Source organism: Carcharodon carcharias, chromosome 4 (assembly GCF_017639515.1).
Source record: "Carcharodon carcharias isolate sCarCar2 chromosome 4, sCarCar2.pri, whole genome shotgun sequence".
Taxonomy (NCBI): domain Eukaryota; kingdom Metazoa; phylum Chordata; class Chondrichthyes; order Lamniformes; family Lamnidae; genus Carcharodon; species Carcharodon carcharias.
Genome location: NC_054470.1, coordinates 163,812,902 through 163,830,591, shown reverse-complemented (window position 1 = coordinate 163,830,591; position 17,690 = coordinate 163,812,902). Strand labels below are relative to the sequence as shown.

Sequence of the window (17,690 nt, the reverse complement as noted above, 5' to 3'; positions counted from 1 at the left end):
GTACTTGGTGCATTTATTCAAATTCATTTTTTCAGGCCTTGTTGACTTACAGATGTGGCACCAGAGGAAGAGCATTCCAAAGGAAGACCTCATAGCCCGATGATGATGCTTGCCCAGCTAAGTTTATGAACTGCAAGGTCTCTCTGGAAATAAAGTCCTGCAATCCCATGTGCGCGTATGTCATTGTCACCTCAGCAAATTTAATGCATCAAGATTGCATGTGGCCAGAGGCTGATAACACAAGACTTGTCCTTAAACAGATAGAGACCTTTCACAAACACTAGCTTCTTCAACACTTCTAGGATTATACACAAAGAGGAGGATTGAAATCCACAGATTTGACAAGGAATGCTAAGGCTACAAAAGCACAGTCACATTCATAAGCACTATGGGGGCCATTATTGCCTCTTTAGTTCCCCCTGCATCTACCAATAACAGAATTAAAATCAAGTGGTGACCTACTGCTGTGTTGTACCCTGATGGCTGGAACTCCCATTGGAAATTGGTGGGAACCTCACAAATATGCAAGTAGAGGCCAAGTGACAGATTTAAAATCCCAATGCCATTTTTGGCTCTGCCCCTCTGACTAGCACCAGTTGCAGCTCCTGTCCATTAGTCATGGGCAGACAAGTTGGTAGATGGCCATTTCTAAAAATATTTAAAGAAATTTTCAACTGTGGTCAGGTAAAGCAGGACGGTGCTTTAGGAGACAGTTTTCCTGGCAGCTCGTGAACTTTGCATCCTAACACTTCTGAAACTTTTTGTAATCGCTATGGTAGGTACTGCACACATTTTGCCAGCTACTGCACAGTGCAGTTTTTTTTTAACTCCACCTATAATATGCCTCCCCTTTAAGCTGCTGCAGAAGGCTGTTCACAAGGAGCTGCCTCACCCAATTTCACACCTCCAAATGGAGCCCTGCTTATTAGGGAGCATGTTTCATGCTGGCAGCTCGACAACTGTATTGTAATGAGGGCCCAATGCAAAAAGCCATTAGGCTGGTCTCATGCCAACCCCTCTAGGCAGCAACTTTTCTTTTATTCTTTCATGGGATGTGGGCATTGTTGGCAAGACCAGCATTTATTGCTCACCACTAATTGCCCTTGAGAAGGTGGTGGTGGCCAGCCCATCACCAATTGAGGGCCTTAAGTGGGCAATTAATTCCCACCTCATCCTGGAACCGTAGATATTAACCCAATGGCAAGTTGGCAGGGGGCAGGCAGTGTTCGACATGCAAGCAACACGACAAGCAAACCCTGGCATGTTTGCTTGCGGGCTCCCAGCTAGGGGTGGCCCTTCATTCAAAGGCACTCAGTGCCTGGTTAAAGAATTCAGCATCAGCTATCCAGAGGGGAGATGGGCAGACCTGCCCTTGCTGCCGACCCCCTCAATCCCGCGCCCCCTTGACTCTCACCCATGACACACCTGTGCCTGGGTGTCTCCTCAACCTGAGATCTTGAATGGGTGTAGTACCAGCAGCAGCCACCGCCTCCCCAGATGGTTCTGCTGAGTGGAGAAGAGCTGCTGGCCTCTGGTTGGCTAGCAGCATTCAGTGGGCGGGACTTCCATCCCCAGGGGTCCTTGATCCTGGGGAAAGTCCCACTGCTGGCCTGTTCAGTGCCTGAGTGGCAGGCCTTCTTGAAAAGAGGTGACAGCTGAGACCCCTGTCACCTCGACTCCGCCCTGAGTATTGACATAGAGTTGGATTTAACGGGGCACCAGCTGGAAAGTCAGGGGAGCCTGCTTCCCCACTTCAAATAGCTGCCCTGCAGCCATCAAAGGGCTAATTAGCTGATATCTGTTGAGGTGGGACTTCCACCCCACAGAAACAGGAAATCCAATATCAGAGAGCTGCCGGCCAATCAGAGGTCAGCAGGTTTCAGTACCAGCTGTGTCACCAGGAGCAGTGGCCATGATTGGTACTGCAGTGAGGCTGACAGGAGATATGTTGTGCTGCAACTGGGGTTTGAGATAAGTGTGGGGTTTCACTGGTACCAAGCTGGCACACCATGGTAAGGTGCGGGGGAGGGGGGAACGAGGGATTGGGGCTGGAACAGATAGGGGAGAGGGGAACCTGTGGGGGGTACACCTGGGGGAGCCCTCTGATGGGCCCAGGGGACACTTTAAGGATGGATTCTCCCCCCCCATCCCCCCACAAGCAGATGAAGGGAAAGCTGCCAGGCTGAGCACTTGGTGCAGGCCTTGAGCATACATAATGAGGCTTAGCTGAGAGCCCAGACAATCATTACTCTTGCTGAAACTGCTGTGCCCCAAAGAAAATATTACTTGATTGACAGCTCTCGCTCTCTATGAAATTGACCACAGAGATCAATGTTTATTTACACAAGGTTAAGTGGTTTCAAGGTTCAAAACTGGTATTGATACTTTAAACGGTATGTATGATTGACACTTTAAGTGCCTTATAGTGAAATTTCACGTGGAAAAATATGGGTTGATAAGGAAGAGCCAGCATGGATTTCTAAAGGAGAAATTATGTTTAACTAGTTTGCTGGAGTTTTTTGAAGAGGTAGCAGAAAAACTCAATGAAGGTAATGCTGTTGATGTGGTGTACATGGATTTTCAAAAGGCAATTAATATAGTGCCACACAACAGACTTGTGAGAAAAGTTATTGCTCATGGAATAAAAGGGACAGTAGCAAAGTGGACACAAAATTGGCTGAAATATAGGAAGCAGAGAGTAATGGTCAATGGATAATTTTCTGGCTGGAGGAAGATTTGTAGTGAAGTTCCCCAAGGGTCAGTATTGGGACCCTTGCTTTTCCTGATATATATTAATGATGTAGATCTTGGTGCACAGGGGACTATTTCAAAGTTTGCAGATGATACGAAGCTTGGGATTGTTGTAAACTGCAAGGAGGATGGTGTGGAACTTTAAGAGGACAGACAAGTTGATAGAGTGGGCAGATAGGTGGCAGATGAGGTGCAATGCAGAGAAGTGTGAGGTGATGCATTTTGGTAGGAAGAACATGGACAGACAATATAAAATAAGGGATAAAATTTTGAAGGGGGTGCAGGAGCAGAAAGACCTGGGTGTATATGTGCATAGAACATTGAAGATGGTAGTACAGGTTGACAGCAGTTAATAAAGCACATAGTACCCTGGGCTTTATTAATATGGGCATAGAGTACAAGAGCAGGGAGGTTATACTGAATTTACATAAGACACCTGTTAGACCTCAGCTGGAATATTGTGTACAGTCCTGGGCACCACACCATAGGAAGGATGTGAACACATTGGAGACAGTGCAGAAAAGGTTTACAAGAATGGTTCCAGGGATGAGAAACTTCAACTATGAGGATAGATTGAAGAGGTTGGGACTGTTCTCCTTGGAGAGAAGTTGGCTAAGAGGAGATTTGATAGAGAAGTTCAAAATCATGAGGGGGCTGGACAGAGTAGATAGGAAGAAGCTTTTCTGCTTGTAAAAAGATCAAGAACGAGAGGGCACAGATTTAAAATGATTTGCAAAAGAAGCAATTATGACATGAAAAAAAACTTTTTCACACAACGAATGGTTGGGTCTGGAATGCACTGCCTGGAAGTGTGGTGAAGGCAGTTTCAATCAAGGTATTCAAGAAGGCATTAGATGATTATTTGAATTGAAACAATGTGCAGGGGTACAGGGAAAAGGCAGGGCAATGGCACTAGGTCATAATGCTCATCTGGAGAGCAGGTACAGACAAGATGGGCCAAATGGCCTCCTTCTGTGCCATTAAGATTCTGCGATTCTGTGATATGACTCTTTTTAACATAATGGAATAAATGAATGACATTTTCAAAAGTTTTTGTTAATAAATCCAACTGTCACGATAAGGTTAATTGGTTCTATTCAGTATATAGTGGGTCAATAGGAATTGGCATAATGGGCATGAGGGGCCATGGGGTGTGGGTGAAGTGCCATAGTTTGCCATAATGGGTATGAGGCCATGGCGACAAGTTGGAAGGGCATACCTTGGCTTGTGGACATGAGGAACCATGGCGGATGGGTTGCAGGGCATAGCCTGGCATGGGGCATGAGGTGACATGAATGTGGCATGGGGAGTATGTGGGGGTTGAAGGCTGCAGAGCCTTTGTGTTTTTGTTTTAACTGGGACAAAATGCAATAGCACCTGTCCCCCTCAGCACCTGGCATCCCCTGGGCCTGCCTCCGAGCTTCTTCCCGGGTCGGGTCATTCAACTGAAGCCGGTCTTTGCCCCAGCAACGAAGATCCCGCCTTTGTGGGCACTTTCTCCAGAGGCAGGCTAGCCGAGCCGGGAATTTTCCTGATTCCTGCTACGCACCTCGAGGATGAAAATTCCGGCCTATATCAGAGGTGTGTGGGAGAGGAAGTATAAGAGAAGCTGGTGTACAAGTACCCGAAGAGGTGAAAATCCATTGATCTTCATATTAAATGTTATCATAACATTTCAAGTTAACAGTTAAAAATAGAAAAAGCATTAAAATGCTCACCACACGCTTGACACTCTGCAATGGTATGACGCAACAAAGTGGTTTCTGCAACCTGTAGGAAAAAAATAGAGTTTTAACAGCCCTGGAGATCAAGTAATAACAAGGTGGAGGTTGTTCTGTGGCACAATTTGTTAGCGGAGGTTAACGAGGAGCAAGAAACAAGGCTTCAATCTCTTGCTCTGCTGAGCTTCGTGTCATAGATGAAGGAAATTTGGAGGCAAATCATAGGGCATCTGTCACATGCCTGTCGGAGGCCAACCGAAGATCACCACAGGCTTAAAACTGGGCTCGGCTCACTATCTTCTCACATAAGGTGTGAGAGATATATGGGAGATATGGGAATTCCATAACATGTGGGAAATAATTACTGGAACTGTACTAGCTTGGTACACCTGCTAATGCACCAAATTCCTGTCCATGTACTCAACAAAGTCATTAACCCATTTACTTAAAGGCTTTTTAAAAAATAACACAGACAGGAAATTGATGCATATCACAGAACCACAGAATCACAGAATGGTTACAGCACAGAAGGAGGCCATTCAGCTCATCATGTCTGTGCTGACTCCCCGAAGGAGCAGTTTACCTGGCCCCAGAAAATGTGGAGAGCAGGCTTGGGGCTGGAGGGCAAAAGTACAGAATTCACACGTCTCCTGCAATGCTGGAGAATGGGAGAAACTTTGTTTTCCCCAACAGGAGAGAAAACTGAAAATTTCAGGGAAGGAGATTGATTCATGGACAATCAACACCGCTAAATAGAAACTTCAGTTAAGTTTGTTGAGATGCTGGAGGGTTGGAGAGATCATTCACAACACTGTTTGGCTTTTTTGTCCAAAGGAATTTGAGGAAGTCTAAGAAAAATGAAACCAGATGGACCACCCGGCATCAACATTGGCACCGGAAACAACAATGGCAAACTCAGACCTGTCGACCCTGCAAAGTCCTCCTTACTAACATCTGGGGGCTTGTGCCAAAATTGGAAGAGCTGTGCCACAGGCAAGTTAAGCAACAGCCAGACAAAGTCATATTCACGCAATCATACCTTACAGGCAATGTCCTAAACACCACCATCACCAACCCTGGGTATGTCCTTCCCAACAGCAGGACAGACCCAGCAGAGGTGGCGGCACAGTGGTATACAGTTGGGAGTTGCCCTGGGAGTCCTCAACATGAACTCTGGACCCCATGAAGTCATGGCAAGGAAACTTCCTGCTGATAACCATGTACTGTTTCCCCTCAGTTGATAAATCAGTACCCCTTCATGTTGAACACCACTTGGAGGAAGCACTGAGGGTGGCAAGGGCACAGAATGTATTCTGGGTGGGGGACTTCAATGTCCATCACCAATAGTAGCTCGGTAGTACCACTACTGACTGAGCTGGCTGAGTCCTAAAAGATAGCTGCTTGACTGGGTCTGCAGCAGGTGGCGAGGAAACAACCAGAGGGAAACACATAGTTGACCTCATCCTCACCAACCTGCCTGCCGCAGATGCATCTGTCGATGACAGTAATCGGTAGGATTGACCACCGCACAGTCCTGTTGGAGACAAAATCCTGTTTTCACATTGAGGATATCCTCCATCGTGTTGTGTGGCACTACCACCAGGCTAAATGGGATAGATTTTGAACAGATCTAGGATCTCAAGACTGGGCAACCATGAGGCACTGTGGGCCATCCGCAGCAGCCGAATTGTACTCAACCACAATCTCATGGCCTGGCATATCCCCCACTCTACCATTGCCATAAATCCAGGGGATCAACCCTGGTTCAATGAATAATGCAGGAGGGCATGCCAGGAGCAGCACCAGGCATACCTAAACATGAGTTGTCAACCTGGTGAAGCTACAACACAGGACTACATGCATGCCAAACAGCATAAACAGCAAGTCATAGAACAAAGCGATTCGACAACCAACGGATCAGATCTAAGCTCTGCAGTCCTGCCGCATCCAGTTGCGAAAGGTGGTGGATAATTAAACAACTTACTGGAGGAGGAGGTTCCACAAATAACCCTATCCTCACTAATGGAGAAGCCCAACATCAGTGCAAAAGGCAAGGCTGAAGCATTCGCAACAATTTTGAGCCAGAAGTGCCAAGTGGATGATCCATCTCAGCCTGCTCTGGAGGTCCCCAGCATCACAGATGCCAGTCTTCAGACAATTCAATTCACTCCACATGACATCAATAAATGGCTGAAGGCACTGGATACTTCAAAGGTATTGGGCCCTGACAATATTCCGACAATAATAGAGAAGACCTGGGCTCCAGAACTTGCCATGCCCCTCATCAAATTGATCCAGTACAGCTTATGATGAAAGTATAATAATTTTCATAATTTTTTTTGGTTCATTGTGAAGTAGGTTTATAGGGATAAGTATAAGTGGTTCTGTCTGTGTGGTTTAATTACATTTGGTGTCAAGTAGACTGAAGGCTTGAAATCATCAAAAGAAGCTAGGTATAAAAATGTGCTTGGCATGCTAATGAGTAAACATGGATGCTGGCTTACCATGTAAGGTGTGAAGGAAATTTGCATTTTTAGTAAATGAAGGAATTGTTGGATTTCAAGGGGATATTAGTCTGTTTACAACTAGCCAGATAAACAAGGCTAAGGAGTGTGCTTACTTTTGCTAAAAGTTACTGACAATATTGGCAACATGAAAGTTTTCATATTATGAGGAAGATACAATTTCAAAGACATATGGAACAATAGACTTTAAATATTAAAAACAGAGAAACATATGTAAAGGAGAATGAAAGGCTATGTGGGAGAAGGCCATGTAAGATTTGTGTGAAACAGCCTTCAAAAAGCCTCCAGCCATTTGTGCATAAGTCTGCTATGTAATGAAACGGAAGCTGGGGAAAAGCCATTTGGAATTCCACTATCAAGTGGGTACTGTGTTAACTTGTTGGTTCTGTTTTAAATTTTAAATCTATTTGGGACTGTTGCCTTAAAGGGGGGTGTAATTGGGAATCAGGTCCGTTAGGAATGTTTGGATTTGTTATAGTAGTAATTAATTGTAATCTTATGTATGTGCTTGAAATATTTTATTTTGTTAATAAATACTTTCATTTATTTTAAAAAAAAAGCATCTAAAGGTCTTGCTGGACTAATTACTTCTGAATTCAGTGTACACATCTTGTAATAAACACAAATTGCAAAATAGTTGTGATAGCGCGACCAAGTTTCCCTTGCGTATTTGGTCTGCCTGGCACACATCATCTGCCATGTCATAACACAGCTCCAACACTGACATCTACCCGGCAGGGCATAAAATTGTCCAGGTATGTCTTATACACAAAAAGGACAAATCCAACCCGGCCAATTACCGTCCCATCAGTCTACTCTCGATCATCAGTAAAGTGATGGAAGGGGTCATCAACAGTGCTGTCAAGAGGCACTTGCTTAGCATTAACCTGCTCATTGATGCTCATTTTGGGTTCCGCCAGGTTCACTCAGCTCCTGACCTGATTACAACCTTGGTTCAAACATGGATGAAAGAGCTGAACTCAAGAGGTGAGGTGAGAGTGACTGCCCTTGACATCAAGGCAGCATTTGACTGAGTGCAGCATCAGGGAGCCCTGGCAAAACTGAAGTCAATAGGAATCAGGGAAAAAATTCTCTGCTGACTGGAGCCATACCTAGCACAAAGGAAGATGGTTGTGGTTGTTGGAGGTCAATTGTCTCAACTCCAGGACATCACTGCAGGAGTTCCTCAGGGTAGTGTCCTAGGCCAAACCATCTTCAGTTGCTTCATCAATGATGTTCCCTTCATCATAAGATCAGAAGTGGGGATGTTCACTGATGATTGCACAATGTTCAGCATCATTCGCAATTCCACACAAACTGAAGTGAGACCTGGACAATATCTCAGCTTGGGCTGACAAGTGGCAAGTAATATTCACACCACACAAATGCCAAGCAATGACCATCTCCAAGAAGAGAGAATCCAACCATCGCCCCTTGACATTCAATGGAATTACCATCGCTAAATCCCCCACTATCAACATTCTTGGTGTTACCATTGACCAGAAATGAACTGGACTAGCCAAATAAATACTGTGCCTACAAAAGCAGATCAGACGCTGGGAATCCTGCAGTGAATTACTCACCTCCTGACTCCCCAAAGCCTGTCCACCATCTACAAGACACAAGTCAGGAATGTGATGGAACACTCCCCACTTGCCTGTATGAATGGAGCTCCAACAACACTCAAGAAGCTTGACACCATCCAGGGTAAAACAGCCTATTTGATTGGCACCACATCCACAAACATTCACTCCCCCCACCACCGACGCAAAGCAGCACCAGTCTGTACAAGATGCACTGCAGGAATTCACCAAGACTCCTATGACAGTACATTCCAAACCTATGACCATTACCATTTAGAAGGATAAGGGCAGCAGATAGATGGGAACATCATCACCTGGAAGTTCCCTTCCAAGCCATCCTGACTTGGAAATTTATCGCTGTTCCTTCACTGTCGCTGGGTCAAAATCCTGGAACTACCCCCACCTAACAGCACTGTGGGTGTACCTACAGCACATGGACTACAGCAGTTCAAGAAGGCAGCTCATCACCACTTTCTCAAGGGCAATTAGGGATGGGCAATAAATGCTGGCCTAGCCAGAGACACTCATATCCCGTAAATGATTTAAAAAAATAAAGTTTTGTTCCCTAAAGTAGGGAATCAGGAGATGGTGTGAGAGGGAAGTTCACCATTGTGATCAAAAGACATTTTCTTGCCATGGGTTTACTTATGTTCTTAGCAGGTAGCCTCGCTGTCTAAGAAAACTTTGTTGTGTGAAACCTCTTTAAGATTAAGAATGATAATTGAAAATTGTCCCTCTTATTTATCCCCATCTCCACTTTGGTGCATGGTAAGGATTCAAGGGGCTTTGAGATTTAAAACATGTTTTGGATGGGGCAGCGGTAAAAGAATAATAGTTTACTTTGTAGCGTACATGCATAGGACAGCTTCCTGATATAGGAAACTGTTCAATAGTCTGTTAGTACTGAGATTTTGAAGTGAAATCTTAGTTTTGGAAGTAAAATTTTAGTAACAGGACCAACCTGCATGCATTACATATTAGCCTCCCTATTTGAATATTAGTGAAAATATCACAGAAACTACCAAAACTTTTCAATTGCAGTTAATGCATTGGAATAGTTTTTAATACATATTTAATTAAAGTTTAATCTTTGTAATAGGGTAATTTCCTTTCTTTTATTGTTATTGTTCATTTATCTATTTTTTAATAAATGAGCGATGTACCCGAAACAAATTTCCATATAGATATTAATAATAAAGTGAAGTGAATTGATCTTACAGCACCAGTAGTTTAGTTCCATTTTTTGGTGTTAACAATTCTGCCAAACACACCAAGGCCTGAGGAGTGTGTGCTACACAGTATAACTGCTTGCCAGCCCATCCATCTTTCCAGCCTTACAAGGGTGTAAGAAATGTGTGACATCTTTATAAAACGAGGTGTCATCACAAGTCAGTGGAGTAACAAGCTGACATTCTCTGCACAGGAAGGAATGTTTGTGGATAGATGTAAACATTACCTTACTGTCTAATCAATTGGCAAGCCAGAAAGTTCAGCTATAAGTTTAAGAAATTTTATACAGTAATTTCAATTAGTTTCTCAAAGCGCATCATGTGATTGTGGGAAGAAAGCACAATGAAGAACTGTTGGTTCCCAAACAAATCTACAAGGCCACAAGTGCCAAAATGAATTCAGTAAGAGATAAAAGGACTGTTATATTTTGTTGTATTATCTGTAACTATCTGCACAAGGGGCGCAGGGCCAAGAGGTAGTCCAATGCCGAAGGGGCCGCAGAAGATGCCACTATCCTGCTGCCAGGGTTTACAGGCAGCGAAGCAGCTACCTCAATATGTCTGAGATGCAGTACGAAAGGAGAGTTCGTCTCTCAAGGGAAACAGACAACTCTATCTGTCAGGTGATTGGGCCTGAGATCTCTGCAAACTATGTGGGTGGACACCCCAAGCCAGTGGCTCTAAAGGTCACAGCTGCCCTTAACTTCTATGCCTCTGGCTCCTTCTAGGGCTCGGTGGGTGATCTTTGCCGTGTCTCCCAATCAGCTGTCCACACTTGTGTCAAGCAGGTTACAGACGCTCTGTCCAGCTGCGCATTGACCTTCATCCACTTCTCTTGGGACCAGGCAAGCCAGACACAGTGAGCCAGAGGCTTCGCGGCCATTGCTTGCTTCCCCTGCGTCCAGGGTGCTATAGACTGTACACATGTGACCATCAAGGCACCAGCAGGTGAGCCCGGTGCCTTCATCAACAGGAAGGGCTTCCATTCCATGAACGTGCAGATAGTGTGTGATCACAGGATGCTGATTCTACAAGATTGTGCAAGGTACCCAGGCAGCTCCCACGATGCCTACATCCTCAGGCACTCCCAGGTGCCGGGGCTCTTCAGTGCTCCAGCCCAGCTGGATGGATGGCTGCTGGGTGAAAAGGGCTATCCCCTCAGAAGATGGCTCATGACACCTCCCCACCGTCCAAGAACAGAAGCTGAGCAGCGGTACAATAGGAGCCACGTCTCCACAAGGGCTGTGGTGGAGAGAGCCATTGGTCATCTCATGATGCTCTTCCGATGCCTGGACAGTTCAGGGGGCACACTCCAGTACCCCCCAGATCGTGTGTCGCTGATAGTGGTTGCATGCTGTGGTCTCCACAATCTTGCGCTGGAAAGAGGGGACGTGTGGACGATGAAGATGTTGACGCAGTGGCTGCGGATGCACACGATGAGTCCAGCAGTGAGTCCAAGGATGAGCACACACAGGGAAATGCTGAGGGGGTAGTAGCTGACCTGGGCATACTCCAGGGAGGCAGGGACATCCAGGAGGCTTTAACTCAATGAATCTTCGGCTAGCACACCACATATGGACCTCCAGGACAAGCCTGGGCTGCAGGCTCCATACTCGATCCCTAAGTGCAAAATCTGCCTGGTTAGGAACATTAACTAAGGGCCTTGTTAATAAAGCTGAATGTCCCATAAACACTCATTACATTTTTGGAAACCATCCACATGCAGAAGAAAAGAGGCACCTTCAGCCACGGTGACATGTCTGAATTTAATATTACAAGCAAAGAAACTTAATGAAACAAAATGAAAAAGGTGCTGAAAATCACACCAACTCATAAAAACCTCATCTCGGGCCAACACAAAAGCACCAGGGATAAACCTGTGGTGTGCTTAAGGTGCATTATGTTTACGTTTTCAGATGCTACGTCTTGGTGCTGCCCCCTCACTGGGGGGAATGGCCTGCTGACTCTGCTGTCCTGTTGGCCTCGATGACCTTGGCTGTCCTCCTCTGGCCCGTGGAGCCTGTGCTGGCACCGCCTGGGAGGGAGCTGCCAGTTCCACAGCTGGCATCTCCCCAGTTGTTGCTGCCTCACTGGATGCTACAGTCATTGGGAGAGGGGCAGAGGAGCTGCTGCCCTCATCCGGAGCACCCTGAGAGGAGCCCTCAGAGACAACAGGCAGCTGCTGCGCCGACATGAGGTCACTTTGGACCTCCCTGCTCACCGTGAATGGATGGACACCGAGCTGGGAAACTTGGTGCCCAGACCATCTCCCAAATTAGCAATGACCAGCTGAGGTCAATGCCGATGTGAGGGTTTGCTGGTCTGAGCACATCCCCAGGAAGCCCTGATTGGTCTCCTGAAGGAGCCTCTCCGGAAGAGTCGCCACTCTATCCATGGAGGACGCATGGTGCTCGGACATGAGGCTCACTGCATTGGTGATAGTCCGCGTAGACTCCTCCACCACAGACACCAAGCCAAGCATAGCCTCATGTATCTTCCCCAGATGCTCCCACCCGGCCGCATTTCCTGCACCTGCTGCGTTGCGGACGACTCCAGAGGCACATCATCAGGCACCGACTGAGCATGTGCCCGGTCCCCTGCAGTCCTCTGACTGGTGGCGCTGTGGGCACTCTCTGTCTCTGTCAGCTCCAGCTCCTCCAGCGACTGTGAGGTGCCCACACTGCTGTGCCCCGGGACACTAGCCGATGTTCTAATTCCCACCGAGGCGCTAGTATCTGCGCTGGTGCCTGCCTGGCAGAGATGGTGCGATGCTGGTGAGATTTCAGGCCCCTCAGGTGTGAGAGGGGGGCCTCTGCTGCTCCTCCTCCTGGCCCTGCTCCACTGATGCTGAAAGGAAGAACAAGGAAAATGGATCAGTTAACATGGAGACAATGTCAATGTGTATCCCTGTCCCCCGGATCATTATGCGCTCATCCTTCCATAAGCAATAGTCAAGCCATGTTGCAAACTTCAATCACTCAACATTCAGCACTCCCATGGCTGCTGGGAGAACAATAGTGACCTCACTTTTGGGCAAATATGCCTGCCCGTGGCACCCCAGGCTCATCGGTGGACCTGGACGCATGGCACCTCTCCAAATCTAGGGCCTCCTGCTCGAAGTGACTGTGCCGGGCTGCTGCCAGTCCTCACCCGCTCGGCGGCATTATGTGCATTCTTCTCCTGAAAAGGAAAGAGAAGCATTGATTAGTGCTAATTGTACCTGGATTCTCTCTGCAGGTGGCCCACCACAACCAGAGTGGGACATTGCAGGGCCGCAGAGCCTCCTCACCCCGAAACTGCCAAACACTCACACAAAGATGCCAGGCCTGACCCGCCTCTACCCACACCGCACCCCCCCACCCCCTTGGACACATGCTGCCTACATCACATCAGGCACCACACGGTTTAACCTTCCATAGCAAGGAGGCGAAGGCACGTGGCGCGCAGAGGGCAGCAGATGGTTCATTGCCACGCCAACTTGAAGCTCCCCTCCCAGCATCTCATCACCCTGACTTGGACATGTCCTGGAGTTCCAGTACTGCACCTCGGTGCAGCTCCTCCAGGTTGCCCCTAAAACAGTAATGTGGGTCTCAGTGTACCACATGCTGCGGGTGCAGAACCCATCTCATCACCATCCTCTCAGGGTGACCTCAGCATGGACAATATCTGCTGGCCCACCCAGCGAAGGACACATGCTGTCAATGATTCAATGCAGTCCCTACACTCAGACTTGGGCTGGGGTTAGGGGGTGGGGGGAAGGGGGTGAGCCGCCGGCGGGAAAAGCCTACCTGCTGGGTTAAGTGACCAATGCCAACATGACATTCACCCTTCCTGAGAGTAACAGGTCATTGAAGCACTTTCAGTGGATCCAGATGCGCTGCGCCACATCCCAGGAGCTCACCACCTCCGCCACCTCCTCCCAGGCACATTTGGCCATGGGGGGGGGGGGGGGGGGGGGGCGGGCCTCCTCCTCCTGTCCTGGGGTACGAGGGCCTCCCGTCGTGCTGCCACCTCCTTGAGGAGGGCAGCAAGGCAATCATCACAAAAACAAGGGGCACTGTGCCCCCCTGCCCTACTCTCCTGCCTGACCTGTTCTCCAGCAGCAGCGTCTCTGGGGAGCCCTTCCATTGGCCATGGTTCACAGCCTTTGAAAGGCTGCAGCAACTTTTTAAAACAGGCCGGCGGGGTCGCCATTGGACCCGGCAGTCATTGCAGTCCCTCCGCCGCCCGCCCACTCCCGCTGTCCTCGGGAGCCACGATTCACACTGGGCCGGCCTTAATTGGCCCACCTGCGCCCACTCCACCTGCCCAACAGGCAGAAAATTCTGCTCCTGGGGACCAAAAGACAAGAAGAACACATAGCACGTTGGCAATGGTGAGATCCGAACCCACGCCTCCAAGGAGACTGGAAAGGAAACACTCCTTTAGTTAGATAGAAGGCCTTTGGAAACCCATTTGTTTTACTCTGTGAGATTGTCTTCTGCAACTTTTGTCTAGTATCATGATTTGCTTAGCGATATGGCAAGAGTCAAGCAGGCTGTAGTTTCAGGCCTTAAGCTGAAGGCCAGTCAACATCCTAGTTGAGTGTGTGCACTTGGGACAAGAAAACTGGCAACTACAGGCAAAGTGGAACTCCGTCTGGTGCCTCCCAGGCTTGATAATGATGGCACCAATTTTAAGGGGAGGAAGAAAGGGAGCACGATGGTGATTGGTTGGAGGGGGATTTCGGTTGCAGTGCATGTGTGATGCAATTTAATGGCAGGAGCTCATAATCATTTTTTTAATCTATTCCCCACATGGTTGCCAGCCAGATTGACAGACTACCTGACCACCGAGTGGGAAAGCTAACTGGCAGGCTGCAGCTGCGGACAGTTGGAGACCACCCAGAAACTGGGATGGAGGGGAATTGGGAGAGATCACAGGGCAGGAATATCAAGGTGGAGGGGTTGGAGCCCTGGACTCCCCAACCAGCCATGGTTTAAATTTAAATTAGTCTCCCAAGAGCACTGTGTGTGCCTGATTTAAATATCATAATAAGGTGTCCCGCCTCTCCATTAGCAGGACACTGACATAACGTGCAACCCACCAGTGTTTAAATGTAGCAGGTGGGTGTGTGGCGGACTGGGGTCTTGTTTAGTGATTTTTTAAAAATATATTTAATCCCCTCCTCCCCAACCCTCTCCCGTCCATCATGAGCGGCGTGTTAAGATTCCCCCCGCCATCAGCCTGTCCAGATTGTTGAATGAAGGGCTTCTGTCTCATTTCGTGAATTTTATTTGAAGCAAATAATAATTTTTGTAGAATCTCTTATGTAATAAATGTTTTGTAAATGAATTATGGAATGAAAGCTACACTTTCAGAATAAAGCCTGACTTCAGAGGACCAAGGGGTGTGGACTGAAACATCGAAGCCCTCAAATCAGAGAAAGGAACCACAGTGAACCTCTGGATTGACAGTCTAACAATACTTGCGTTGGGAGCTTTCCTAAGTGGCCACCACTTGCTTCTGCAAATGTAGCCAGGTCCAGTGAGCAATGTGCTTCCTCATTCTTTTTGTGCTGCGTGGGTGATTTGTTTAAGTGCATGGCCTCTTTATTTTTTTTTGCACAGCTGCACAGGCACAGCAGCTTAAAGGTCCCAACTTGTGTATGGCCTGCACAGGGACTGCTGTGTTGCTGCATGGCCATGCGGCAGCAGGAAACACGTGTGGAGCACAGAATTGGAAGCTATAAGTGCCATCCCCAGCAGGTGAGAATGCAGCCCTGGAAATAGCTGCGTGAAGCCTTTTAAAATTCCATCAGAAGTGCCCTCTCAGGCAGCTTGCTGTTAAGAGTTGGAGCTTACGCAGTCCAGCGCATATTAAAATCCCAAATATCAGGGCTGCGCTTTGAGATCAATTGCCATTTGAATAGAGCGTTGGAGGCCCATGATGGACCATGTACAACCAGTGCTTGCAGGTTTACTTACCTCTAGCAGTGTGGCTGGTGGAACTATCCAATTCTGGGGGTGTCTCACGTTACCATGGGGGAGGTCGGGATGGAAATGGAGGAAGGAGAATTATTCAACGCTACCTGAAAAAGGCAGCAATCTGCACCACAGGTCTACCCTACCTTCACCCCAGAAAATGGCATGCAATTCCTAGGCTAATGCAGATTAGAAATAATTTGCTGAAAGATTTCTCACTAGCTAAAAGTCAAAATTCTTATCTTTGCCAGTGTTGGTAAAGTTGTGAATAAATATGATATTCGTCCCCTCTCAGACCTCTTAACCTGTATCAGATTTACCCAGAATGATGCTACTTAATGAAATGATCACCTTAAATATACTTTTTACCCCTGTCCTTTTTGCGCTGAAATTAACCAAGGCAGGAGTTTCAGCCTTTCGGTTAGCCCTGGTATAGCAGCAGGTAGCTTGGCTTTAAGCGTTTTTGATCTGTATATTTGTAACAGCTTGGTATATTGCATAATTCAGCTCAGCTTTCAGTTAGTAGCAGCTCCCAAAATAGGGTCTTAGGTGCTGGTTAGATTTCCTGAAGAAAGACGTTGTGGGAATACACTCAGGAAATGAAATCATGTCAGATTTGACGCCTCAATTCATCAGTGTTAAAAGTAACACATGGAATAATTTTCAGCAGAATGTGTGTAATCTTGAGTACACCCTTCCTGTTATTGAGCACTAATCACAGAATCAGAATCACAGAATCACAAAGTGCAGAAGAGGCCCTTCGGCCCATCGAGTCTGCACCAAGACATGAGAAACACCTGACCTACCTACCTAATCCCATTTACCAGCACTTGGCCCATAGCCTTGAATGTTATGACGTGACAAGTGCTCATCCAGGTACTTTTTAAAGGATGTGAGGCAACCCGCCTCCACCACCTTCCCAGGCAGTGCATTCCAGACTGTCACCAACCTCTGGGTAAAAAAGTTTTTCCCCACATCTCCTCTAAACTTCCTGCCCCTCACCTTGAATTTATGTCCCCTTGTGACTGACCCTTCAACTAAGGGGAACAGCTGTTCCCTATCCACCTTGTCCATGTCCCTCATATCAGTTATAGCACAGAAGGAGGCCATTCAGCCTGTCGTGCCCATGTTGGCTCTCTGCAAGAGCAACTCAGATGTTCCCATTTCCCCACTGTTTCCCCATTGCCCTGCAATTATTTTTCCCTTCAGACACTTTCCAATTCTCTTTTGAAAGTCACGATTGAACCTGTCTCCTAAAAACTTATTGCTTCCCCCTCCATCAGCTTCACTCCTTTGTGTAAAAGAGCCAAGGCCTGGATGGTCAAAAAAAAGCATCTACTAGATTCTAAGAAGGAAGCAAAGAGCATGTTCCCATGTGATTGCACTCTGGGTCTCTGCATTATGAGGTAGCGCCCGGTGCAGTGACAAAGACCAGCTCCCAACTTGCAGTGTGAACTGAGAGAGTAGCACACTGCCGTCCTGATTCAAGGGGTTGAATTTTCGAGCCCCGCCGGGGTCAGAACAGAGGCAGACGGAGCCTGAAAATTGAAAGCCAGACAGCTGTGACAGCTGCTGACCCCATTCCCAACACTTTGGCTGATGTATATTTGGATCTCGGGGAGGTGACCTGCTCCACTAGTCAGGTAGTCAATTAAGCTTGTTAAGAGCATTGTTAGAGTAAATTATTAAAATTGGAACGATACAGAGAAGATAAGCATGGCCCCTGCGCAAGGATGACACGCAAATTCATGAAGCGTTCCATATTAAAAAAAAATTTAAATTGAGGAGGCCGACTGGAATTTTCCAGTTGGCCTCCAGTTTACTGAGACGTCACTTCAGCTGTCTGGAAGCAGGCACCCTGCAGCGGGCTGGGGCGCCAAGACTCCTTTCAGGCCTACAGGTCCTCACTGCCGGTCTG

The 17,690-nt window shown here is 47.3% G+C and overlaps 1 protein-coding gene and 1 non-coding gene across 2 annotated transcripts in view; one reads left to right on the top strand and one right to left on the bottom strand.

Annotated features, from left to right (window-relative positions):
* The window catches only part of thbs4a (thrombospondin 4a), a 118,024-nt gene that overhangs the window by 62,271 nt on the left and 38,063 nt on the right, over window positions 1-17,690 (bottom strand). The window contains exon 6 of the mRNA XM_041186018.1: window positions 4,470-4,521. Within this exon, the coding sequence (XP_041041952.1) occupies window positions 4,470-4,521 (52 nt within the window). The remainder of the gene's footprint in view (window positions 1-4,469; window positions 4,522-17,690) is intronic.
* Window positions 17,438-17,540, top strand: LOC121277517. The gene has a single exon (XR_005942897.1). It is a non-coding gene; the product is annotated as a U6 spliceosomal RNA (small nuclear RNA).